Raw genomic sequence first — 26,829 nt, 5'->3', positions numbered from 1 at the left:
AGGATTTGCAGAGCTGTGAAAACAGGTTAGCCTACCTTACCACAAGTCATTTACTTGGACTAGGCCTGTTGCCCCACCTTAGTAGTTTGCTTGAGTTTTCCCTGATAAACAGGGCCTCTGCTTCAAATAATGAGTTACATGAGATGAGACCAAAGACAACTGTAGGCTTGAAATGGGAGTTAGTCACATTTATTTGCCACTGGGTAGTTCAGCTTCTAGGTAACTAATGGCCATACTTTAAATTCTTCTACTTCCACTATGCTGTGCAACAAAAGGAAGGTAGATATTTCTTCATGGTTAAGCATATTTTATAAATGTGTCAGAGGCCCCAGCGTTTGCTCCATGTTGGATATTAAAATTAGCAAAAAAAAAAAACCACCCAGCAGCTGAGATTTCAGCTAACAAGTAGCTTTTGGTCCAGTTCTACACCTATGACCCCTTTTAACACTAGTAAGGGGGAAACCAAGCAGGATCAGCAAAAATAAGATGGGTATTTGAGAACCAATGCTGTTAGTCTCACTGGGCTTAATTTTTAGCATGGCTTTGTGCTGCAGTCAAATTCTATGACCTAGTGAGACATTTACCCAAGAAAAGCCACCATAGTTGAGTCATACTTTTTATTGTTAGTTTTACTTAGTAAATGAGGCAAACCTGTGAGAAGAGCAACACAATTTTACTAGATGCTCAGTGCAAGTGGACCTGTTGTTTTTTATTGAGTGGATCCAGCCCTCACTGCTACATTAGGCATTTAGATCCTGACAACTCTTGCTCCCCCATGCTGTGGACATCTAAATTTCCACCACTGTATAGGTGCAAAGCCACTTTAATCCCTTAAGAGGAAGAACCTCAATGGGAGAGACTGGTTTGGGGATTTGAAGCCAGGTCTCCCACATCTTAAGTGTTTTAACCACTGAGCTATTGTGTAGGGGACAGCACCACCACCTAGGTTGCTTTGAGAGGTGGAGGAGATTAAACCACACGCCTTTCCTCGGCAGCCTTGCTGGCTTGTGTAAATCCAGCTCCATGGAAGAGGAGGAATCAGATTGTCCTTTGTCAGTACGTACTCCAAGGATGAAATGTTAGGCTCCAGGACCATGGCTGATTTTTGAAAGACTCAGATTACCTCAATGAGACATTCAGTCCAGAGTGATAACACAAGGTTCTGTTTCTCTGCATCGGACCTGAGGCTCAGTTCCTTAACAGCAACAGCAGCACTTCTCCAGATTTGCTTCAGTGCATCCATGTAAGATAAAGGAAAACGTAATCCATGAGTCTAAAAAGGAAATTACCCCAAAAAAATTAGGGAAGGGTAGAATTGAGGCCTAATTGAAACGTTTTACAAAGTCCCTCCCACAACACCGTATGTGTTTGTTTTAACACACAGCTCACCTCTGCTGTACCTGCACTGACGTGATGCAAGTGCAAAGCATCCTCAGTAGGTATCCTGTTCTGGGAACATGGCGCACGTGCTAACACCCACCATCTGGATCATCATCCCCAGTACATAGCTCCCTGCTGAAAGGAGCATAGTGCTTCTGGGGGGTGTCACATACATTTACCTCATTCATATTTTTAGGTTGCACCACTGCCTACTTCAAAAACCACATGTACGTAGGTTGTGATGGCCACAACCTGTGCTCGCATAGATGTCATGGGCCTGAGGGTTTTTCCATTGACCACATCCTCCCTTCGGCCGCGTGCACAGGGAGAGCTGCACTTTCATTCTTGTCATTTGTTTTTTCCTCTTTAATCCAGCAGTTGCCCCTGCAGTGGAGTTCTCAAGGGATGTATCAGCAGGCATGGGCTGGGGACGCCATACCATGGCTCTACTGGATATATGCTGTGACTCTGTTCTACTCCAAGTCCCCACTGCAGCAATGTCAGGTGCAGTGTGGGATTTGGGCCAGGCCTTGCCTTGGACCCCACACAATGGTTAGACTTGCCTAGATGAAGTCTAATTCCAAAGCCAGTGCAGGATACCCGTGTGCCAGGGAAGAAACTGTGAGCATAGACACACTATTTGCTACAAATACACGGGATAGCAGTCAAGCACACCAAATTTCTCTAGTATAAACAGGACTTGTGTTATTACATTAAAATGCCAATCAAAGTGAGACTATTTGAGGTGGCACAGCAAAATTTAAGTTCTACAACCCACATACAAGGGTTATGAGGGCATATGTAAAGCCTGGTTCCAATTACCAAAGCAAAAACAAGTGCTAGACAAATAGCCTAAAGTATCTTTTGCCTCTAAATATTTTGTACAACATAGCTGTTTTTGAGGAATCCTGCGTTCTCAATTCTTTCAGGTCAAAGCTTTAGCTGGTTCAGATTTATGTTAATCAGACATTCTGACACATCCCAGAGGCATTGCCACTCTGCTCAGTAAAATATACATGATCCAGACGAAGCGAAGGCTAGTCACACTGTTAAAGTCATCAACATTGTCCTGAAAGGAAGGATCTTTTCAGGCATAGCGATAAAAGCACCAGTCACAGGCTCTCTAAAGGAAGAGGTCTTCATGAAGTTTACATTAAAAAAGAAAAAACCCCACACACTCTCTGTTGGTACATAACTTAATTATTGCATGAGTTTTAAATATCACATCAAAACCCAAGTGCAGGGGTCAGACTGAGCCAACACATGGTCTAGTCTCTACAGAATGTAAGAGATTATTTGAACAAAACACAAAACTGACTAGCTCTGTTGCCTAGAGTAATCTCTTTTGAACAGCGCTGCCAGAGTCTGCAAACAGACAGACAGAGAAACGAAGACCTATGGGTGGAACACTGCTATTTAACTCAGTAAGGTGTTGATTATGGAACCTAATGGTGAACATTTGAAATGTCACCAGTGTTAAAACAAACAGCTATTCTGGCTGGTTTTTAGAATTAGGTGCAATGCCCCCACACTTGGTTCCTGCCTCTTCCCCTCACATCCAACTAGTCTTGACAGGGAGGGCAGCAGAGCACATAGAAGGGGGAGTGAGAAAAGCAGTGAGTTTCTGCTAATCCTCCAGCACATCTTGACTTAAGAGAAAGTGAATTAAGCCTTGCAGAACAAATCTACATGAAGCCTAACTTGTGTAATTAAACATGAGACGCTGTAGAGATTCCTTTCCCTTCGTTGCAGGGGTAGAGTCAGCCCCGTTACACATTTAGAGCTGGTTATAGAGCACGCTAAACATCTTACTAAACAAAATAAACAACAAACCTCAGATATCCCTTCTTCATTAGTGTCATCATCCTCATTTCCCATCATGTGCCTCTCTCTCCTGTTCTTTAAAGAGTGATAGACATAAGCCATCTCTTTGCGATGCTCATCCTAAAAGACACCAGGAGGAAAACCATTTATTACACAAGACAGTGTAAGTTAATTACTTTGATCACATCTATTTACCTGCTTACTTAAGCAGCTCATTTTAAGACTAACCCAAGAACTCTTACAACCCACCCTAGTCCAGCTGTCACCTGCTTTAGTGGAGACGAGGCTACAGAATGCTAGTCTTGAAAAAGTGACGTTCAGAGACTTCTGTTTTTCAGCCTACAATGCTGACTAGATGTGCGTGGGGGCAGGCATCTCGTCTCCCCTTGACCACGTGTGGCTGAAAGGACCATAGGTAGATACATAACTAAAGCCATCAATAGGTTAAGACTACAGAATGGAACTTACGTTATTTACAACATGGACTTTCCTTCAGGGTGCACATCCTGCAGGGCCTTCATAAAGGACTAGATGGCTTGTTAGGATATGTATCTTGTCTACATCACAGGCCCAAAGTGATCTGAATTCGTTACTATCTCACAAATTTCAGCCTTTGGTCAGATTCTGTGGGCAACTGTCTGCCAATTGCAAGTAGTAGTTTCTGCGACAGAGTCAGCTACCCTCTGATTCCTAAAGGTAAACCCTCCAATCTGAGCATGGCTTGCCAAGGCAAGGAAGTTTGTTGTACCTGTGCTGTAGACAGAACATTAGTTTCTAAGACTATCAATCTAGATCCTTTCTCCACTAACCCCCTTCCCCTCCGAAAAAGGCTCTGCCAGCAGGCCTTGGTTTACATTGTGTCAAGAGTACTCATCAGAGACCATGATGTTACCATCTCCTCCATAGAACAACATGGCAAGGCCAAGAATAACGGAGAGACAGAGGGTTACTTACAATCATAATGCAGGCTGTGGCTGCCCCACTGAAGTTAACAGAGCTGCACCCTCTTGCACAAGGTCTTTAACAAATAATATGACCTAGCTGTTCTGTAGTGCTTTTCATAAGTAGATCTCAAAGCTCTTTACAAAGGAGGTAAGAATCACTCTCTCCAAAGAGGTGAAGAAGTGACTTATTTAATGTCCTATCTTGAAAAGAACATGTTTCAGACGCAAATCTTCTTTGCCAAAGAGCAGCAAGAGGTATCTGAGTACCATATGGTACCAGGCTTTTTCTGGATCTAAGGCCATTAGCCAATTCCTGGTGAAAGCCCTGTGTATGGTACACAAAATCCCTGATTAATTCTACTTTGTAGAACTCCAAAATGAAAACACTCTACATTGTAGAACAGAATTGCATTACATCACTGAAATCTCATGACAAATCCTAATCAGATGCTGGGCAACTAAACAAACACCCCTACAAATAGTCCAGGACAGCACAACAAAGCAGCAAACATCACGGCAACAATCATCTGGAGTCTATGCAGGCAGTTTCATTAGACTTACAGAATTTTCTTGATCAGGTTCCACTGTAATTATGGCATGATCTTTAAACCGCAATCTGATTTTGCTGTCTAATTTTGGTAATTTTCCACCTAAGAGAAAAACATACGGTCCTTCAGAAAGGAAGGAAACTAAACCGTGCTTTGCTGAGAATTTTGTTAAGCTTTTTTCTTCCTGTAGCTTAACAAAGTCTAGGAATGAATAGCTCTACTTTTGACTTCTGCTCATTCTCAAATACAGGGAGGAAAAAGCATTCTTTCAGATTCTGAGCCATTTACACTCACACTCAGATTCATCAGACACAAATAGCTACAACAGCAAGTTGGTACATTAGCAACAACCTCCACAGTTAAAGCAATATGCACTCAGAATAAATATGTAATTCTAACAATCAAGCACAACATTAAACATTTGCTTCACTCATTTTAAATAGAATAGTAATCAGTTCAAAATTCAAATCATATGTAACAAATTTACTATTATCACTTTGCCCCAATCAGCACCTTTAACCCATGGATCTCAAAGCAGTTCAACAACAGACATTACTGAAGCCTCACAGCATCCCTCCTTTCGGGAAGGTTAGGAATTAGCCCCATTTTACAGAACGCTAAACTGAAACTGGAGCACAGATAAAATGACCTGCCAGGATTCACACACACAGTCAGTGGCAGAGCAAGGGGTAGGAAGGATTGGCAGGAACCCTGGCATTCCTTGTGATCTAATCATTTGACAGCACTTGCTGCAAAACTTCTGAAATTTCCTCCAGTGCCAAGTCAGGTGCCATGGCTAGGCAGCTGATATGAGGTCATCACAGCTCATTACACTAATTATAACCATCTCATTGCTACCTTGTGCTCCCATCTGTCTGCTGCATCCAACTGTTGTCTCTTGCCTTACACCCAAGGACTGCATTTGGTGTGCATGCAAAGTGTCTACCGGAATGGGGAGTTGCTCCCATACTGAGGCCTCTGATGCTACCACAGTGCAGACAGTAATCATAATCCCCCACTAAGGGAAACAATACTAAACTTAAATGCAACCTGGAGCCAAGGGATCAGGGCTGTTCCCCAAGAAAGGCGGTAATCGGTTCATAATGAAATCCTTCTTCATGTCAGAGGATCTCAGTTCTTTGGTGTTTTCCAGCTGGTCTGCAAGACTTCTCAGAAAGCTGCTTAATCTCCTTGTTGAGTCAGCTATATCCACCTGCTGAATACACAGAGACCCTCACACATGAGCCCACATTAATTATCAGAGACAATCCTAATTCACTAGAGAAGGGATAGGTCAAAATCCTCAAAGCATTACAGATGCTGGGAACCATGCTACTGTGTGGAGTCTGAAGTTGTATGAGGAGAGTGCTCACATTTGGGGCTGTCAGTATCCCTTTGAACTGTTTTTTCTCCATGAAAAAGTGAATTTTCTAGTGAAGATCCGCTAAATCGATGGCAGAGCGCTCTCCGGTCTACCCCAGTACTCCATCTCCCCAAGAAGAATAAGGGAAGTCGACCAGAAAGCGTATCTTGTTGACTCAGCGCAGTTAGGACACCGGGGTAAATCACGTTATTCATGTAGCTAGAGTAGCGTGACTTAGGTCAACTTACCCCGATAGTAAAAACAAGCCTTAGCATCACTAAGAACTCCGCCAGAAGGAGGTGGCATCTGAGAGGGACCCCAAAGCAACACTACGACTGAGAGGAAAGTGTCAGAGTTTGGGAGCATGTTGGATATGTAGAGAGGGCAATTCAACAACCTAGACACAGCTTCTGGGCAGCCTATTCCTCGGGGTTGAAAATGGAGGTGAACTGCAAACCTCAAAAGGAGGTGGTTTTGGTACTACACAATGGGGCCAACACGTCAATAGGGCTATGAGCTGCACTCTCCTGAACATTTCTTTAACATACAGAAGTTCATGCTACATTTCCCCTCACAATTTCATCTCTTTACCATCAGTAGTTGCCTTGGTATACTTGTCCGTAGAGCCACATCTTCCTTCGCTGTATCAAACACAAGCCCAGGAATCGCATCTAACAAGAAATCTCCCCAAGAACTGCAGGGTGGAGGGAAACAAAAACAACTGAAATGGTGACACTGAAATAAGGCTCAAAGACACTATCTAAGCTGCTTCTCATCTACATAGAGTGGAAGCTATGTATAGCTAACTTGGATAAAGCAAGTGTCTCTTTATTAGCATATTAGCTTGTTAATGTTGAGTTTAGATTTGCACTTAAAGCAAGGATTCTTAGTTATGTCTGAACAATACAGGGTATCCTTCCCAACTTTACCGCACTTACTCTTTGTGTATGGAGTGAATTTTCGGAGACTTTACGAATAAATCCATTACTGTATGAGTTAAAATTAATTGAAAAATTTAAGAAATTTAGCACAGCATCAGACCTTTGACTCCAGTGGTCATAACAAAATAACACAGACTAGCTTTCCAAAAAATTACTGAACCATTATGCAGTGGCTACATTTGAAAATTTTCTTTTAGGATTAATGGTAATTTTTTGCTGTTATTTCCCACAGCTGAAAGTTTTTGCTTCAGAGGCTGACGAAAATTCCACAATTCGTTCACAATGGCTGTCATCTCCCATTGCACTCTATGAGAGCCAGGCACAGGGTGCCCTTAGCAAAGATGGCCACTGCCTCCATTCTCCTGCTCCTCACAGTGCTCTTCTTTGCCTCCTGAAAGTATAGTGGGCCACCATCTTCCCTCAGGGCAGCTTGGCTTCACTCCCAAACAGCCTTAATTCTTCTTCTTTCGTCATAGTGACACCATGACGAAAAAAGTTAACGTCTTTAAAAACTCAGCTTAAACCAATCTGAGACTACAAACACTAAAATGCTTTCATAATATGGCTATTGCAGGGTGTCACTGAAAGGCAGAGTTAAGGGTGTCTGGATACCTTAACTGTTGTAGTTCAGTACTTAAACTTAAAAGAATTACAAACATGTTGAACTCTGATGTTGCTGGGTTTATACACCTATAATGTGTTTTCCCTAAATCACATATCTGTACTCTTAACCATGTCCATCTGACACAGATTATGTCTGGGAATAATTAAGTCCTGAAAGGTTTCAGTTGGAGAAGAGGACTTTAGTCAAGGAGGAGTCCACACTATTCAAAAATCCAATGAAGCACCTGTCTGCATCCTAGGGTGACTACATGCCTTTGAAAAATCTGGCCCTTACTCCTTCAGTTCCCCATCTGTAGAAGGGAGATGATAATACTTCCTCTCTTGTCCTGTTTTGTCTAGTTAGATTTAAGCTCTTCGGGGCAGAGATAGTCTCTTGCTATGTATACTGAACAGTGCTAGCGCAATGGAGCCGCCATCTCGGCTGAAGCTCTAGACCAGTGGTCCCCACTCTCCTCCCTCCCCCCAGCTGGGCCAGGAGCAGGGGCCAGCGGCTGAGGCATGGCTGGGAGCAGGGACATGGCTGGGGGCTGAATCCAGGCTGGAGCGGAGCTGGGGCTGGGTGGCGCTCCCTTCCCACCCCCTTGTAGGGGCTGGCCAGGCTCCCGCCACTGCCTCCCAGATGTTCCTCTGTGCCCACCTGGGGGGCACGCCCCACAGTTTGGGGACCACTGCTCTAGGCAGTGCTGTCATACAAGTGATACGTGAGTAATAATGCCACCACCTCTGATTCAGAAAAGTTTACCATCTTTTTCTCCCTATGTGTCCCAACTGCTGCTGTTCATTGGGCGTGTGTGGGGAAGGAATCTTTGGCTGATGTTAGTAATTAAACACTGGGGCGGCTTCCATCTTAGACCTTCCCCTTCCCTCCTGCCTCTGCTACATTCTAAACAGAGGCAGCTCTGACCGTAGTTTTTAAAAACAATCCATTCTCGCTACCATGAGCTGCATCGTTATTGCATGGCTGCGCTGCAGAGCCAGTTAGAGACCAGAGATGCACCAGGAAATTGAAGTGCCAGCAGCCTAAATAGGACAGTGAAATACTGGGAGTTCCAAGCTGAAGAAAACCCCACAACCAAAATATTAGGACTAGCCAAAGATTCCCTTCACATGGCAGGGAGTGACATCATCAGCCACTGAAACACTCGGAGAAAGAGCGCGCACTGGTAAAGTAGATAGTTAACTTTAAAATGGTGATTTTCAGGTAATTTTATAAACACATTAACGTGTAATGCAAACATACACATTTTCAAAAGGACCACATTAATTTAATTTGTGTTTATATATGCACATACACACAAATAGGCAGGGCTGATGGCGGCTTGTTACTAAAGTTGCCCAAAATTTCCTGTTACATGACCCTGTTCTCTAATTAAAGTTATCAAACTTTAGCCCAATATTTGGGCTGAAATTTTCCACGTTGATGTCCGCCTCAGACTGAATTGTTTTGAACAATTTTAACCAAAACAGTTCAGCTGTTTCCAAGATGAAGGATAGGGAAAAATATATTTTGCCCATGTTAAAAAATTCTGCAAATCGCTTCTCTGAAATGCTCTAGAGACCACATGCTTTGGAGCAGGGATTTGAAATTCAGCAGGGAGTGGTCTTTGTGTTGGGGATGTGCCTTTTGCCATCCCCATGAAAAATCCACCTAAATTTGGCTACGTTATAAGCCTCTGAAAAACTGTACTTTGCACATGCTCAGTAGAAACTTCTTGGACTTCAGCAGCTAAAATCTCTTAAGATTCCATCTTCAAAGAGCACGCTCCCTCCCCTCACAGCTACGAGTGTGACCTGGCTACACATGCACCATCCCAACAGAGAAACTGAGCATGCTTCAGCCCAAATCTAAAGGGGAAAAGGCAGACTCTCCCTGTAATTGCTGCTCTGGGATAGAGCTTGGCACCAGAACTGAGAGCAAGGAGACTGTCTCTCCTGTGCTTTCAGTGGGCCCCCACTTCCAGGCAGTGGGAAGAAAGCAGCAGTGTGATTCAAATGCAGAGGAGACAAGAGGTGGGTCTGGGAACTGAGAAGAGGAGGAAGAAAAGCTGACTGGGAGTTTAGTGTGTAGGGGTGGAAAGGCAGAGACTGGCACTGACTGGGCACAGAGAGAAGCGTAGGCACAAGGGGGCCAGTTAAGGTTGCACAGGAATCTCAATTCTGGCATTTCCTTTTGAGTGCTTAACTTTGCAACCTTAAGTATTCTTATAATAGTTGTTTGTGTGTCATACATGTTTAGAGTGCAACACCACACAGTTTGTGGTGTATTTAGAATTCTGTATATCCACTTCTTGGGTATACATGTTACTTGATGAATGCAGACATCCAGCCATATTAAACTGCCTACATAATCAAACCCCCATCCCGCTGTTTCTCTGTGAAGTCAGTGGAACACAAGCTAAGACTGCAAGTAAACATCACATTCATTCCATTGCCCTCAGTCACTCAGCCAAGGAAAACAACGCTTACAGGAGACACTGCTCATGATGCCAAGGAAGAGCACAAAATACGACTTTGACGACTGTTGCATTTTAAGAGCTCTTGGAAATTTTCCCCAAAACAAACAGCACGTACCACACGTTCCTAATATTTACAGTCAGTCTCATCACTGCACTTTACTTGCAGGCATGAGAAATACAGAGTAGCAGCTTTTCCTAAGATTGCTGCCCATGCTGCCTGGGATTCTTGAGAGAATGTGAAGGAAGCTTCTATCTTGTTACCAACAGCCTGACGAGCATGGATAAATATTAGGTCATACTTTTCCTCTTAAAGGAACAGCACTCTTCTAGCCTCTTGCTCATTCTCAGAACACTCTAGGGAACATGGTCCTTGATGGTAGTGCTTCTCAAGTAACTCAGTGAACTGTCATCGTGTTACGCCATAGCTGATGGATTATGTTCACTCAACACCAGCCTCTCAAGCCTTCAGCAGTTATGTGACGGGGATCTGATGCAATCCAGTGTAAATCCTCCTCTTTCAATATTATTTGACAGATATTATAATAGTTGTAAGGACTGACTTGAGCAATTCCTCTTCTGATCATAAAAAGTGATCACTGCAAGTGGATCCATAAAGCAGTGAACTTCATCAGCAAAATCTGCACCATGACAAGACAGCATGAGTTCTGCTAGGCCAAAGCAGGTCAGGAAGTATGGTTCTAATGCTGCCTCTCGATAATACGAGCAACAAACACACTGTAAAGTAACTTTTGATTACCAGAACTAAATCCCACTGTAAATCAGTAAAGACTCACCCACTGTATGGGAGAGACATGTTCTCTGCTCAAAGCCATTTCATCTTAACCTTCAGAACATGAACCAATTTCCAGGTGGAGAAAATCTGAAAGCTGGTCATTTTACATGGTCACCAGTGAATCAAGTAGGAAGTGCTATTCCAGGGTTCAGTTTTCCAGCAGCTATGAAAGGTGGTGTATTAGGTTTGTGTTGCTTTGGAGTATGGGCAGGATGAGACACCCCTACTGCTAGAAATCCTTCCCACATCTGATTCCTCACCCAGACCATTGAATCAGAGGCCAGCAGTGGAGAGACAGGTTAAGTGAGAGCAGTGATCCCCCGTGGGAAAAGGCATCAGCAGGGAGAGGATGTAGGAAACAAAGGAGGAAGTTAATCTCTGGGGAAAGGCTGAAACGGGTAGATGAAAAGCATGAGGATATTTTTATAAAGGGACGGTTTACAGCTAAGACAAGTTTGGGTGCCTGGTGGAGGTGGCATAGGAGAGAAAAACTAACAACTCATCCTTGATGTGCTTAATATTCTCTGAGTTAAGAGATGTGCAATAACCTCTCCAGTTGGTGAGAGACTGTATAAAATGCAACGCTGAATTTGTACCTGTCACCTTATCTTCCACCTAAAGTCCCCAGGTGATAAGTAATAAGTAAGTAATTAAAAATGATTCTGTTAAAAGCCACCTACTTGCTATGTTTTTATGCAGCAATTAACTAATGATTTGCTTTCCCAGATCTTTATTATTCCTACGTGAATACTGGCTTAGATTTCATTACAGTGTTGCACTTCTGATGAATGATACCATAGAAGATTTTATAGCACCTTTTCAACAACTTTCACAAAAGCCCTGCCAGGAAGGCAGGTAAAGTATTATCCCTATATTACTGATGGGAAAACTGAGGCACAAAAGCTAGGGTATTTGCCCATGCTCACACAGCAAGTTCAGTGGCTGAACCAGGAACAGAACCCAAGAGCCCCAACTACAAGGCCTTTGCTCTAGCCAACAGACAATACCACTTCTCTGAAACACACATATTTTAGGTCACCTTTAGCATTTATCCAAACCGTGTCTAAGGAAGCCACGCTATGAAAGTGGTAAAAAATAATTACTTGTTTTGGTAGGTGCTGATGGTCACATGAGTAGAATATGATCCCCCCAGAGGAGTGTCAGCTTGGTGGATAGTTCCTCTTGGAAAGTATAACAAATCTCCTGGCTAAAAGAAAATAGAAGGAAAAAGCAGTTAAGTATTTGAGTCTCTTGGTAACTACCTTACTGCAATGTTATCAAAATAAAGAAATTACTCCCTAGATATCAATGTTGACAGTTGAATATAAAATCATGCAATACAATAGACCCACCTTTCCATGCCACATAGCTGAGCGATGAAAGAGGACCTCTTAAGGCTGGAGAGCCTGAGAGCTGAACTAAATTCTTCCTTATTATTTGTGAAGTCAAAGCAAATTAAAATTTACAATATGCACATTAAACTAGATACACACAAAATGAAGAAGTGACTGAGATCAGCCCATTGACAAAGTGAGCCAGTTGAAGAGTGACAAACAAGTGAAATGCTATCTGGATCCAACCTAACACCCTTGAAAGGGAAAAAAACTAGAGTTGCCTAGGAAAACTAATAAAACCCGTCTATGCTAGGTACTAATGTATTTTTAAACACAGTTTAAGCAGTTCTGGTAACAGGTCTTTAAAAAAATGACCACCCATCCTTCCTCCCACCACCCTCCTGTCTTAACAAGCCTTGTGAGCAAGGGCTCTTTAAAAGTGATGGCAATTTAGCAGAATGGAGATAACAGAAAATAAAGACAAGAGAGCAGAGAACAGACTGTCAAAGGAACATGAAGAAAAAATTTGCACCACTAAAAGAAATGCATCACAGAAAAATATTTCAGGCCCAGCGCAGCTCTGCAAGAAGATGCTTCAGTTCCCAAGATCAAATGTTACACAAGCACTGCCAAAGATTTGGTTAACTTTATTCCTGAAATTGATTTTAATTAGATATGTGACTGCTATTGCAAATAAGGCTAAATTTACAGCTTCTCCCATTAAATTCTGAATACCTGAACAATGTATTCCAAGAGAGAGTCATAAAATAACTATGGTAAAACACTGAATAAATTCTAGTCTTAAATTTCATTTATTTGCCAGGCTCAAACCACTCTTTAGGCAGATTAGTGGTCTTAAAAAAAAGATTTTAAGTGAATACTCTTCAAATGGCTTCTTCAAGTAGGTGAATTAAAGGTCTCCTCCAATTACAGAATTTCACAGGTTTTAGCAAGATCACTTATGTTTGCCCATTTATAAAGAGCTGTGGTTTGTCATAGGTAAACCACATGTGATTCACTTACCTTTTAACAAGCTTCCCTCTGCCATTAATAAATTGTCTTGATTATCTATCACAACTAGAAAGGATCCACTTGTTGACTTGTGGAGTAATTAACTTATGTTCCAGCTCACCTAGAGAGAAGCACCTCCTACAAGGAGTGCACCTAACTCTCCGGTATGTGTTAGCCCCTTTGGGAGCTCCCTACAGGAGAGTTACAACAGAAAAGATTGTAATCAAATGCTAACATTGGTTTATTACTTCTTTACAGAATGATTCGTTAATAACAACTTTGAACTATCTTGCTTTTCTAAATTATGGGTTTCCTGAGGCATGGTAAGAAACCTTATCAGTCAAATTGCGGGGGGTTATATCCCTGACCTTACATTATGAGGAACAATGGCTAATCATTTGTCCTACCTGATCTACCTTTCTCTAGACTATCATTTTGGTGATTAGGGAATAAAGTTACTAGGTGCTCAACAATACACAAAAGGGGAACTGATGTACTGGGTAGAAAGACGTCAGTTTACAGTGTCACTCGTCAGAGCTGACCAACACTTTAAGGGCCAAATCCTGCTTGCCTTATTCACTTGATAGACCCACTGACTTCAACAGACTACTCATATGAGTAAGGCAAAGCAGGATTTGGGCCCAAGTCTTTAAGGGAAAACTGGTTCATACATAAGTGCATTATCAACATTAAGATGCTATAAATTAAGGACTGCGAAATAATTAGGAGGACCATGGGTTCTCAACCTAGGGGGTCACAACCCTCAGGGGGGTTGCAAACACATGACAAAGGGTTATGGTCACAGCTGTCTTTCCTTTCTTGCTAAAGGGAGGCGGGATCCCAGCTAGATAGATGGGGAAGTGTTCCCCAGTATGAAAAGGTGGATAATTTAACTGAATTAGCTACTGGTTAACTCTCATGGAGCTGAGCTCTGTGTGGGATACAGGTAGCAAACCAGTCCTTACAGTTCCCTGATGAAGAGAACCAAGTTCCACAGATACAGGCTGCAGGAAGTGGCGCGGGCCGAGGGATGTGCTGGCCCCCGCTTCCCACAGCCCCCATTGGCCAGTGGGAGCCACGATCGGCCAAACCTGTGGACATGGCAGGTAAACAAACCGGCCCGGCCTGCCAGGGGCTTTCCCTGAACAAGCAGCAGACCGGCTTTGAGAACCACTGGAGTAATGTACTCTTTAATGAGATGAAGGGTACTAGAGTATGGCCCACCATATGCAACAAATGAAAGTGAAAAGGAACTATATTCATTAGACTCTGGATCAAATCTTACAACCCCTCAGACTTCTATTAAAGTCAATGAATTTCTCATTTATAATACTCACAACCTACTTCCGTCCAAAGCCAGGTTTTGACTTGAATCTGTAATGCCATACACTTGGAAAGAGTCCATTAACATGAGTTTCTCATGCAGAGACCTTGCAGGACTTGGCCTTATGACTGACACAAAAGGTAGAGAAGCTCATCATAGAACCATGGAAATGTAGGAGTGCAAGGGACCTTGGGAGGCCACCTAGTCCAGCCCCCTCAGCTGAGGCAGGACCAAATAAACCTAGGCCGTCCCTAATAGGTGTTTGTCCAACCTGTCTTGGAAGCCTATTTCAGTGCTTAAGTATCCTTAGAGTTAGAAAGTTTCTCTGAATATCTAACCTAAAATTTCCCTTGCTGCAGATTAAGCCCATTACTTCTTGTTCTGCCTTCAGCAGAGATGGAGAACAGTTGTTTGCAGTGTTGGTCCCAGTATAGGAGAGAGACAAGGTGGATGAGGTAATATCTTTTATTGGACCAACTTCTGTTGGTGAAAGAGACAAGCTCTCTGAAGAAGAGCTCCATGTAAGCTCAAAAGCTTGTCTCTTTCATTGGACCAACCTCTGTTAGCGAAAGACAAGTTTTCAAGCTTGTAGAGAGCTCTTCTTCAGGCTGAGAGCTTCTCTCTTTCACCAACCCAAGTTGGTTCCAATAAAAGATATTATCTCACCCACCTGGTCCCTCTCTAGAGAATAAGTGATCACTGTCCTCTTTATAACAGCCCTTAGTGTATTTGAAGACTGTTACCAGATCCTCCTTCGGTCTGCTTTTCTCAAGGTTAAACATACGGGTTTTTTTAACCTTTCCTCATAAGCGATGTTTTCTAAACCTCTTATTTTTGTTACTCTCCTCTGGACTCACTTCAGTTTGTCCACATCTTTCTTAAAGTATCCAGTTTGGGGCACCACAAAATACTCCAGCTGCAGTCTCACCAGTGCCAACTAGAGTGGAACAATTATCTCCCATGTCTTACATATGGCACTCCTGTTAATACACCCCAGAATTATATCACCCTTTTTTGCAGCTGCATCACATTGTTGACTCATATTCAATTTGTGATCCACTGGAACCCCCAGATCCTTTTCTGCAATACTACCACCTTGCAAGTCTTTCCCCATTTTGTAATTGTACATTTGATTTTTCCTTCTTAAGTGTAGTACCTTGTACTTGTCTTTACTGAATTTCATCTTGTTGATTTCAGACCAGTTCTACAATTTGCCTATAGGATACCTGACTGCCCTTTTCGCCAGACTGTTTCCAGTGCTCTGAATATCATTTTTATAAACACATTCAGGGCATTCTTCTTAAACAATGCATCAGAAAATAAAGTTATTACACTATTGTGTTTAACAGCCAAAGCCAAGAAAGCCATGTGCAGCAAATACTAATACCTTTAATATGAATTCATGTGTTGGATTCCCAATCCGATCCTCTGATTCAACATTGTACTCTCGAGCTAAATGTACAGTAGGTTTGTAGAGACGCCAGTGTTTCTCTCCTTCCAGCTGAAGGATAAACACCTGCAAAGGGCCACAAGACAATATGTAGCAAAAAGCCATGCTGTGCCTCAAACCTCCAGCTGCTCAAATTTTGAACTCTGAAAAAACCCAAGGGACTAAGTGAGAGAGATAGGTAGCAAAGACAAAAAAAGTCGAAGTGATGGCCTTACTGGTGACACCCAGAGTTCTATAAAGTTCAAAAATAGTTCTCTGCCAGTCACATAAGAACACAGAGCATGTGAAATAGCTAGTTGCATAACAGTTCCAAATGGAACACTGAATTCTATCAGAAGGCTTTGCAGACAGCTGAGAGGTACATTCTGCATGTGTTAGGTAACTAAAAAGTATGTTTGTGTGCAGCTAAAATTCCTTTAACAAACAAAACTGCTAGATGCATTTATCTGAAGTGAAATTAAAAATAAAATAAAAACAACCTCTGATTCATGAGGAGACATTTATGACTTTTATTTGTAATATTTCTAAAACCAACTAGAAAATATTTGTTTTATTTTTAAAACATGACAGCTAAAAGAAGAGAGTCAGGCAGCGTAAGTCCCCAACTTCAGGTTTTGTTTTTTTAGTAAGTTTTATAAAATGTAATGTTTTTACATTGTAATGTAAATAACATTTTTGTTATTTTTAAAAGTTAAATGAAGACATGTCTCGATTTAAGGCTTCCCTGGCAGCATTTACAAACTAGTCACTCTAGTGTTGTGCTACTAAACAAAGTACCAGAGTGTGACCAGTCTATTTCTATTGTACAAGCTGAAGAAATTGCAAAGAAAACAAGATTTCCAAGTTTTTACAGTTTTAATAATTGGAAGGTCTGACCCCAAGAAGTGCTAGGCACCTACAACTCCCAATGAAATCAGCAGGCTCTCTCAGGATCAGGCCCTTGATGCGTTCTAGGTAACAAAGGTAGGTCTGGAAGTTTTTAATTGATTTTTTTGACCTGACCGTCACTTTTTAAAATCACCACCACTGCTGTAACGCTTCTACACTGAAAGACAAAGGCTACTGGGAAGCTTCTATAGCTTGTCGGCATCAACTTAAAATCCCACACAACAGTTCTGGAAAGCACATTTCACAGGACATTACCATCAAATTACTCAATACCTTTTCTTTAAAATGAAAGAACCCTTGTCTGTTACTTTGACCAAATCTATACCTAAACGCACCCAAAGCTATCCCATAAGTGGATCCATTTAATGACTTCCATAAAGTGAACATACTTCCACCCTTGGAAACGCTGCTTGTAAATTTACAGATAGCAAGCTTGTTCTCTCACCTCAACATCATCGTAGTGGGGAGGCAGACCCTGGGACCCTGGAGGAGTAATGTAAACATTGGAGCCAACCAAAGAGCCAAAGTAGCATTCCAGCTTCTCCTGGATCCTCCACAACTCATCCTTTAAAGAAAGCAAGTGAAATTACCACAAATAAACGTTACTTCTAAAAGCAAGTGTGGCATTTGTTTTTTTTAAAGTAATGTTTAATGTATTACTCTATGGTATCGGTCCACACAGAGGAACTTAAGTGATGGGGGAAACTGAAAAGGTAGTTTGCCAAATGTTTTGTGCTAGGCCGCAGGCCTATTAGGAGTGCTCCGAAAGAACGAGGCCTACACGCAGCAAAGCAGCGAGTTATTGGCTTTAATGAAGGTAAGTGACACACCCGCAATGGGGACGCCAAGTGTTGCTGTCACGGAGGCGGGGAACCCAGGGCACCGGAGCTTTGCCTGGGACGGAGTCCGACGAAGGGGCAAACAGCGAGCCATAATAAGCAGTACACAGGAACAGCTCATGAATATATAATTAGGTACTTTTTAAAAAGGGGTTTTTTGCCACCTGGCAAAGGGCCATGCAGGGCAGACAAAACTGGCCCGAAGTTGGTTATAGTTGGTTTTTTATGTTTTACAGTGACCTGTCGGCTCCGAGAAAGCGGAAGTTCCCTAGCTAGGCCGTAACAAAGTCTTCCGCAGTCCCTTACCCCAAACAACGGAAGTTTGGAGTCCTACTAGAGAGGGATGCCAGTTGCCTCACTAGAACATGTCCATGGCTGAATGCTGTGTGGAACAGCAGAAAAAAATTAGCTGTGAAGGTAACCAGCAAGCCAGGTGCCAATCTGGAGGTGATATGCTGCCCTGACTGCTATGGAGAATAGGTAGAAGGTGTAGAAATAATAAAGAAGGGAAGACAGAGGTACCTTCCCTTCTTTATTATTTCTACAGATTTCTACATTTCTCTATTATTTCTACAGATTCTAAAAACAATGGGGCTAAGGGGAGGGAAAAAGAAACCAGAGTCAGTCAATCAATCTGTGAATAATATCTTAATGCAAATCAGTATATATAGTGTCTCTATTATACAGCACAGAATCATAAAGAGAGAGTAAAAGGTCCCAGCCCTGTTACTAAAGATACCAAATACAACACAATCAAATCACATTTAGAAAACAACGTAAGTTCTTCCATTATTCACTCAGTTCTAATGATACTAAGCTAGAATCTCTGACGGTTGTTTTTTTTCCCGCCCTCAGCCCACTCCAACCTTTCCTAGCATCAACATCTGGATATTTTTAGTGGTATGCCTCCAAATATAATTTAAAGATATTTGGTGTTAGAACTTCTAGTGTCTAGGCTTCAGTGTTATGGAATTACCCTCTTATTTAGGCCCAAAAAATGTATTTTAGCTTTTAAATCAGACTTGCAGAGACACATGTTGGAAGATACTTTTAAATATGTCCAAAATGTAAAAGAATTGAGTTAACTCTGTGAAAGATGTTGAATACTAATTATTACACTGCCACTGCCAAAACCTGTTGGTTTACAGTTAAAGAGTCTTTCATGTCAAACCACTGTGTGCACAACACAAACACACACACTTTCCTCCAAATCCTTTATAAACAAGGAAAGACTCAAGCCAGCCTTATCTCCCTGAACACATACACACACGCTTATCCAGTTATCCTAAATATAACCCACACTAGGAGAATGTGGGTCCCTGTGATTGGTTCATAGGACAAGTCTGAGTCTTTTACAATTTCCAGCTAGAGCCAGCAGCTTAATTGCCCAGCAGCTTAAACCAATTTCCCCCTGATTTCATTAAGATACCTTGTGATACACTAATATACACTGTGCATCCAACCTGACTGAGGCAAATAAGACAGCAGCTAGGTAATATGCAGCATTTGTATTTTACAAAAACACATAATAAGCAGGACATGAGCCACAATCTGTGGGCAACAGTAGATCTAACCTTAAATCTCTGAGGCTGGTGAAACTGTATCGTTGCTTTTTTCTGATCAAAGTCTCTCTTCAGCTGCATATAGTTCACTTTGCCATCTTTATTTAAAACCTTCTTTTTTCCATTCACACATCTGCAGATATTAAGATCTCTTCCATAGTAAAAACCCTGGCTGGACAGCTCCTTCAAATCCATTAATTGGAAGAGAGACTGGTAGTAAGCAGCCACTGAAGGGTCATCTCTCTGAATAAGCAATGGCTTTTGTTCCCAGTACTCCCTGAAGAACTTCTCTTGTTCGATGGGAAAGATCAAACTTTCAAAGACACTGTCTGGGCTTTCATAGTTCATAGGTGAAGGCAGGCAAGATGCTTCCACCTTTGCTCGTTTACATGGTACATGTACTTTCCTTCCTGTTTCAGCTTGTTTCCCTCCTTTCTTCGACATGTTCCTGTTAAAGTTAATAAAGAAAGTAAGGCCACTAGAAACAATACAGTAAATCAGCTAAGGGGTTACAGGCCCAGATCAGCCCCGCTCAGTTTAATACATGAGAACCTGGGGCAGGGAAACTGCATGAAGAGCTCCTTTCAGATTCTCCCATTCTCCTCTAAATTATTCCATAATGACAAGGGAGAACATTCACATGTACCATGCACCTCAGTTCCTCTCACAAACACTTAGTGATTCCCAAAGACCTCTGCAGGTAGCTGTTGCTCACTTAGACCCCAATCCTGCAACTGGCTTCACATTTTTGGGAGTACTGGAGGGTTGATTTATGATTGTTGGCTGTCTCAGGTTGGCAATACTAGCTCCTCATTTATTTCTGACGACTGCCTTCAATCTCACAGTTTTACCCTTACGAAGAATGGTCGCCGCTTCTAATTTTTGTCAGCAGCACTGATGTCACAGGCTTAGCTGGCAAGATGGCTAACACATCCCATGGCTTCCAGTGGGGGTGGGGGAAATTAAGCCAGCCTGACCTCAGGAAAGATGGTGGCCTCTTAATCACCATTGGAAGGCCAGAACATGGAGGTGCTGGAATGACCCTGTAGGAGCAGCAAGGAAGATGAATGTGTTAGAAAACATGACAGGAAACTATGAAGAATCAGTGGGTTCAGGAAAAGGCAGGGAGGATAAGTCACACGCTGAGGAGGGTGCAGTACAATGTGATAGATAGGGGACTGTCAAGGAAAAGGGAAGGAAATAAGGGGGACAAGTGAGCGTAGGGAGTAGAAACCTGTGAGGGAACATGGAAGAAGATGTGAACGTGGTAGCTGGCTGTCCTGTTTAGTTAGGGTGGGGGATAGAACAGGAGCACCCCAGGAGATAGAGTGTAAGCAGAGTAGCAAACTGGAAGGCATTTGTGTTTAAGGTTGAATTTTGAACCTGAGATCATCACATAAGAATTTAGGATGAGCAGCTTCCCTCTAAAGGTAAAAAATTATGACTTAAAGGCAAGCAACACACAATTATATTTTTAAAATCTTATGATTTGTGAATGCTAGGCATTGGCAATACTCAGTTTATAGGAAAGAGAAAAAAATTACATTGGAAAGAATCAAACCGGTGTCAGCCTTAAAGCATTAAAACTATCAAAACACTGAGGCCTTTCTGTTGCTCCTACAGAATTATACACTCTAACGGGATATATTGTAAGGCCGCACTTTGATCTTGTGCAAAACGGTCAAGCTTTGTGGTTTATACCAGGGTGGATTTAATTTAAATCAAATTGATTTAAAAATCAATAGTCAAGAAGACTCAATTTAATCATGGATTTCTACATAAAAGTGCATTCTTGTTGGTTGTTATAACCTTAATACATATTCTTCACAACTCAGAGATAGATGTAGGTTTCATTTTTAGAAGGTACACACTATACATTTTTAAACAGTGATTTATTTTGAAAACTTTTCAGATTAGTTTTACAGCTATATCAGAAAATAATTGGTTATTTCATTTACCAAAGGTAACTGAAGCCATTATTTATGAAGTCATTGGGAGGTAAACTATCTCCAATTCAACAGGTTAATCATTAGTATTTGGAGGATTTTCTTGCCATGCTGTATTAGGAGAACATCACCAGACAGACATTTAAATTGTTTTATTTAACTAAAACAACAACGCTAAGTATTATGGATTTTTTTCTTCAACAGCAAACATATAATATTTTAACAAAACAAGCATATGTCTCTCGCTTCTCACATTTATCTCCAGACTTCTCCTTCTCCAGATCTAGTCCGCAGCCAACAATCTTCTTATTCATTGAACTTTTTGAAACTTTGCACTTTTAGAGAGAGGTAAGGGATTAGGGTGACCAGATGTCCTGATTTAATAGGGACAGTCCCAATTTTGGGGTCTTTTTCTTATATAGGCTCCTATTACCCTCCCCCCCATCCCGATTTTTCATACTTGCTGTCTGGTCACCCTATAAGGGATTGACTCTGTGTTCACAAATTTGCAGAGGGACAGCAGAGTTGAGGTCTCTAATTTCTCACCTCTATATATTATTTATTTATTTAAAAACATTTTTGCTGTTAACAAGCATGTTACCTCTGGAGACACAAATCCACAGTTTGAGAACTGCAAAACTAAGCATCTCTGATGATATCTTCTAGACTCAGCACTGAGTCCCATTGGGTAGATAAAAAGACTAACCTAAATAATCTATACAGAAGCCTGTGGAATCCCATAAAATTGGGTCCCTAATCCATGAACTATTGGAACTCATTTACAAAACTTTTCTTAAATATTACATGAATATATTGTCTCATACTATAGAATTGGAATTTATAATCCCTATTCCATGATGAGATATCTTTGAGCTATAACGTATCTTAATTAAAACTAGCTTTAGATAAAATACTTTTTGAGGAAAAAACCTATCAAAAAAAATCCGATTTAAATAAAAAAACCTGTTTTTTTTTAAAAAAATCATTGATTTTTATCCACCCTGGTTTATAGTGTCCTAGTCCTTTCATTACAGACTAGCAATTGTATAGTTTAAAGTCATTTATTTTGCTCTTCTAGGCAAACAAAATGCTTGCGTGTCATTATGTAAAAACAAAGTCAATTCATCACATTGCTTCAACGATGCAGCGACACTTTAAAAAGGCAGAAAGGTAGCACATAGCGTACTGGGGAGAAGTAAAAATGCTGAAAATGTTAGAATCTACTACTATAGATACATCAATAACACAAATGTAAACAAGTATCTGTACTTTTAAGACCTATACCAATCACACCAGCCTCTTGGCACATTTACCTGTTTTTAAATGGAAACTTTAAATGTAATCTAGGGCTGTCGATTTATAGTAGTTAACTCACGCGATTAACTCAAAAAAATTAACTGCAATTAAAAAAAGTAATCGTGATTAATCGCACTGTTAAACAATAGAATGCCAGCTGAAATTTATTAAATATTTTTGGATGTTTTTCTACATTTTCAAATATATCAATTTCAATTACAACACTGAATAGAAAGTATACAGTGCTCACGTTATATTATTTTTATTACAAATATCTGCACTGTAAAAATGATAAAGAAATAGTATTTTTCAATTCACCCCATAAAAGTACTCTAGTGCAATCTCTTTATTGTGAAAGTGTAACTTACAAATGTAGATTTTTTGTTACATAACTGCAGTCAAAAACAAAACAATGTAAAACTTTAGAGCCTACAAGTCCACTCTGTCCTACTTCTTGTTCAGCCAATTGCTAAGACAAACAAGTTTGTTTACATTTACAGGAGATACTGCTGACTGCTTCTTATTTACAATGTCACCTGAAAGTGAAAACAAGCGTTCGCATGGCACTTTTGTAGCCAACGTTGCAAAGTATTTACATGCCAGATATGGTAAATATTCATATGCCCCTTCATGCTTTGGCCACCATTCCAGAGGACATGCTTCCATGCTGTTGATGCATGTTAAAAAAATAATGCATTAATTAAATTTGTGACTGAACTCCTTGGGGTAGAATCGTATGTCTCCTGTTCTGTTTTACCCACATTCTGCCATATATTTCATGTTATAACAGTCTTGAATGATAACCCAGCACATGTTCATTTTAAGAACACTTTCACAGCAGATTTGACAAAACGCAAAGAAGGTACCAATGTGAAATTTCTAAAGATAGCTACAGCACTTGATCCAAGGTTTAAGAATCTGAAGTGCCTTCCAAAATCTGCAAGGGATGAGGTGTGGAGCTTTCAGATGTCTTTAAAAAGCAACACTCTGATGCGGAAACTACAGAACGTGAACCATCAAGGTCCACTCTGTTTTGGATCATTATTGAGCAGAACCCGTCATCAGCATGGACGCATATCTTCTGGAATGGTGGTTGAAGTATGAAGGGACATATGAATCTTTAGCGCATCCGGCATGTAAATACCTTGCGATGCCGGCTACAACAGTGCCATGTGAACACCTGTTCTCACTTTCAGGTGACACTGTAAATAAGACGTGGGCAGCATTATCTCCTGCAAATTGTAAGCAAACTTGTTTGTCTGAGTGATTGGTGGAAGTAGAACGCAGTGGACTTGTAGGTTCTAAAGGTTTACATCGTTTATTTTTGAATGCAGTTATTTTTTGTACATAATTCTACATTTGTAAGTTCAACTTCATGATAGAGATTGCACTACGGTACTTGTATTAGGTGAATTGAAATGTACTATTACTTTTGTTTTTTACAGTGCAAATATTTGTAATAAAAATAAATAAGAAGTGAGCACTGTACACTTTGTATTCTGTGTTGTAACTGAAATAAATATATTTGAAAATGTAGAAAACATCCAAAAATACTTAAATAAACGGTATTCTATTATTGTTAATTCATTTTTTTAATCATTTGACAGCACTAAGGTAAACAATCTGTAGACAGGGATTTCATTTAACAGAAGATTGGAGAACAACAGACTATATAACTTTATTGTTAAAGTGAGCAAGAAACACAAATCCAAACAGTGATATTCAATTTCTTTAAAGTGTTCCTGCTTAGAATTAAATCACTGAAGCCAAACAATGATTAAGGCCAAAATTTTCAAACCAGAGTGCAGAAACGTAGGCTTGTAAACAAACATTTGAGCAACTAAATAGAAGTGACCTGAATATTACTCCTGGTGGCATTCTGTGTCAAAAAATTAAAAATTCTGCGCACAATATTTTAAAATTCTGTGTATTTTGTCAAAATAACACTATATAATCGTTATAATAATAGTTTCAATTATTTTGGTAATGTATTCAAAATACGTGTCAGCAAGTATGTCTGTAACAATAGATACACAAAAAATTGCCCCATGTATAGAGAGTTAAAGAAACCTGTACAACAGTCCAGTTCCTGTTTCTCTCCTCTCCCCCACAGAGCCCAGCTAGGGGGACAAACACACAAACCCCTTTCCCCACCAGAATCCAGTCATGGGGTCCCTCCCCGGCCCAGACACTTTCACCCCCTCTACCCGAGGCCAGCTGCAGAGCCCCTCCAGCCCAGAAACTCATAGCCCTTCCCACCAGAGCCCAGCCACAACTACTCCCAGCCCAGACACTCTCTACCCCAGACTCACACCTCCAACCCCTCAGAGGCCAACTGTCCAGTGACCTGTCCTGTTCATTATATGTCAATCCCCCAACTTTGTGTCATTTGCAAAGTTTATCAGTGATGATTTTATATTTTCTGCCAGGTCATTGATAAAAAAGGTTAAACTGCATAGGGCCAAGAACCGATAGTTACAGGAACCCACTAGAAACACACCCGCTCAGTAACGATTTCCCATTTACAACTGCATTTTAAGACCTATCAGTTAGCCAGTTTTTAATCCATCTAATGTGTATCATATTAATTTCATATTCTAGTTTTTTAATCAAATTGTCATGTGGAACCCACTCTCAGGATTTGAAACACCCTGGCTTCCCGAAAATACTGGATCAAATCCCAGCAAGGTCACCTCAGGCCTTCAGCCTTGCCAGCTAGATAAACAGCATTCCATGCACGAATGTGAATGTGGGGTTTCAGATGAAACTTAACAAATAAAGGTTTTGAAACGTCCCCACACTGTTGTACTGTGTGCCAGTTAGCTGCTGCCTTCTCCCAGAGCGGGGCTTGCATTTTAATAGTGCTGTATGTATGAAGTACATTAGTATTCCGGGACCCTTAAGGGATGAAAGGTGCTATAAGATATTATGCAGTCTACATATAGCTTGGTCATTTAACTGTGCATGAAGCCTCTACCCCACCCCAACCACTTTAATAGGGAGGATTCTTCATCCTTTACTCTCCTCTTCTCTAGCTCCTGCACATTTAAACTGAACATTTTAATAATTACTGCCTAGGCTTGGAAAGATCAGATTTTTATCAGTTAATGTAGCTAAAATCGATTTCCCTGCGCACACACACACAAACCAGCAACAAATTTCCATCCATTAGGGAAATTTACAGAAAAATGCTGCTTGAAAAGGTATCAGAGTTTGATTGAAGGATATTTACTTCCTTTATTTCCACACAGGAAGTTGATAGTGTGCGCCTCAGCACTTATAAAGGTTTAACTTCTTGAATCTTGGTCATTAAAGCATTACTGCCAGCCGCCCCCCCCATTTTCCAACAACTGTGAAAATTTAAAACTTGATACAGAGGATTTTAAAAGGCGGAAGGCTCATAATTTTGCGTAACTGTGAAACCCGAAAACCAGGGGAAGAGGCTTTAAACCAAACATCGGTATTACCCATCAACATAAAAAGCCGCAGCCTGCCCAGCCCACTCGTGCCCCAGGCGCCCCTGCACCCACTGCAACCGGGCGAGGAGGAAGGGGGCGGCAGCTGGGGGGGCACACAAAGGAACAGGGGCTCTGACACCCCCGCTGAAGCCGAGCTATCCCCGCCCGGACCCCCGCCCAGCGCGGCCTGACAGGGAATGGGGGGGGGGTCCGGGCGGGGGCGTGGGGAGAAGCAGAGACACAAGCGCTTACCCAAGGGCTGCAGCCTGGGCGGGTCTGCAGGAGCGCGGGGGGCGCTGGGCGGGCAGCCAGAGGCCGAAGTTCTCTCCCGCCACCGCCGCCCGGGCCCCTCCGGCCTCCTGCCCCCGGCCGGCGGCTGCAGCTCTTGCCCGGGCTGCTCGCCACGTGGCTGCCCGCGGCGTGGGGGAGCCGTCGGCCGCACTTACCTGCACGGCGCGCGGCGGGAGCGTGACGGGGCCGCGCGCGCGGGCGCGGGGCGGGCGGAAAGGGTTGGGCAGGGCTCGGCCCGGAGGTGGTTGGTCCGCGCGGCTCTTCCCGCGCCGCTGCGCCGGGCTCCTCCCGCCGCCGCCGGGTCTCCCCTGAGGCGGCGGCGGCAGCCGGGTGGTTATTCCCGCTCTCCCTGGCTTGAGTTAAAATGCACCCACGGGCCTTGCTAGTCGCCCCCGGCGAAGGGGAGAGGCCCGCGGCCGGAGGAGCCGTGCATGTCGTTTTACCAGCCCTCTCCTGCGTATCCATGCGGAGGCTAGGAGGGGGTTGAGCGGAGATAAAAGTTTTGTGAGTAAAAAGAAAAAAGAAAAGGAGTACTTGTGGCACCTTAGAGACTAACC

At 42.0% G+C, this 26,829-nt stretch overlaps 1 protein-coding gene across 3 annotated transcripts; it reads right to left on the bottom strand.

The window, feature by feature from the left end:
* Positions 1-312: 312 nt before the first annotated feature.
* Positions 313-26,522, bottom strand: RIOX2 (ribosomal oxygenase 2). Of its 3 annotated transcripts, none has more exons than XM_074972343.1 (10): positions 26,428-26,522; positions 19,294-19,729; positions 17,326-17,445; positions 15,930-16,058; positions 11,977-12,080; positions 6,651-6,753; positions 5,747-5,909; positions 4,710-4,798; positions 3,214-3,324; positions 313-1,273 (listed from the first exon to the last, which is right to left on the bottom strand). In XM_074972343.1, exons 2-10 carry the CDS (start codon positions 19,723-19,725, stop codon positions 1,115-1,117), a joined length of 1,410 nt encoding a protein of 469 aa, XP_074828444.1. In that variant the 5' UTR covers positions 19,726-19,729; positions 26,428-26,522; the 3' UTR covers positions 313-1,114. The 3 variants fall into 3 exon arrangements, with proteins under 3 accessions (XP_074828444.1, XP_074828427.1, XP_074828436.1); XM_074972326.1 differs by having other exon boundaries at positions 314-1,273; positions 5,747-5,912; XM_074972335.1 differs by lacking the exon at positions 26,428-26,522 and adding an exon at positions 26,234-26,385 and having other exon boundaries at positions 314-1,273; positions 5,747-5,912.
* Between the last annotated feature and the right edge of the window lie 307 nt (positions 26,523-26,829).

The sequence above is a fragment of the Natator depressus genome, chromosome 1, assembly GCF_965152275.1.
Source record: "Natator depressus isolate rNatDep1 chromosome 1, rNatDep2.hap1, whole genome shotgun sequence".
NCBI classification, from domain to species: Eukaryota; Metazoa; Chordata; order Testudines; family Cheloniidae; genus Natator; species Natator depressus.
Note: the sequence above shows the minus strand (reverse complement) of the source record. Positions and strands in the feature narration are given on the sequence as shown.

Coding starts and splice junctions, on each gene's coding strand:
- RIOX2 (XM_074972326.1), bottom strand. CDS start 19,725: ATGTCGAAGAAAGGAGGGAAACAAGCTGAAACAGGAAGGAAAGTACAT. Junction 12,081..15,929: donor CACATGAATTCATATTAAAG/GTATTAGTATTT, acceptor ATTTTCTTTTAG/CCAGGAGATTTGTTATACTT. Junction 5,913..6,650: donor TACCAAGGCAACTACTGATG/GTAAAGAGATGA, acceptor CTGTGTATTCAG/CAGGTGGATATAGCTGACTC.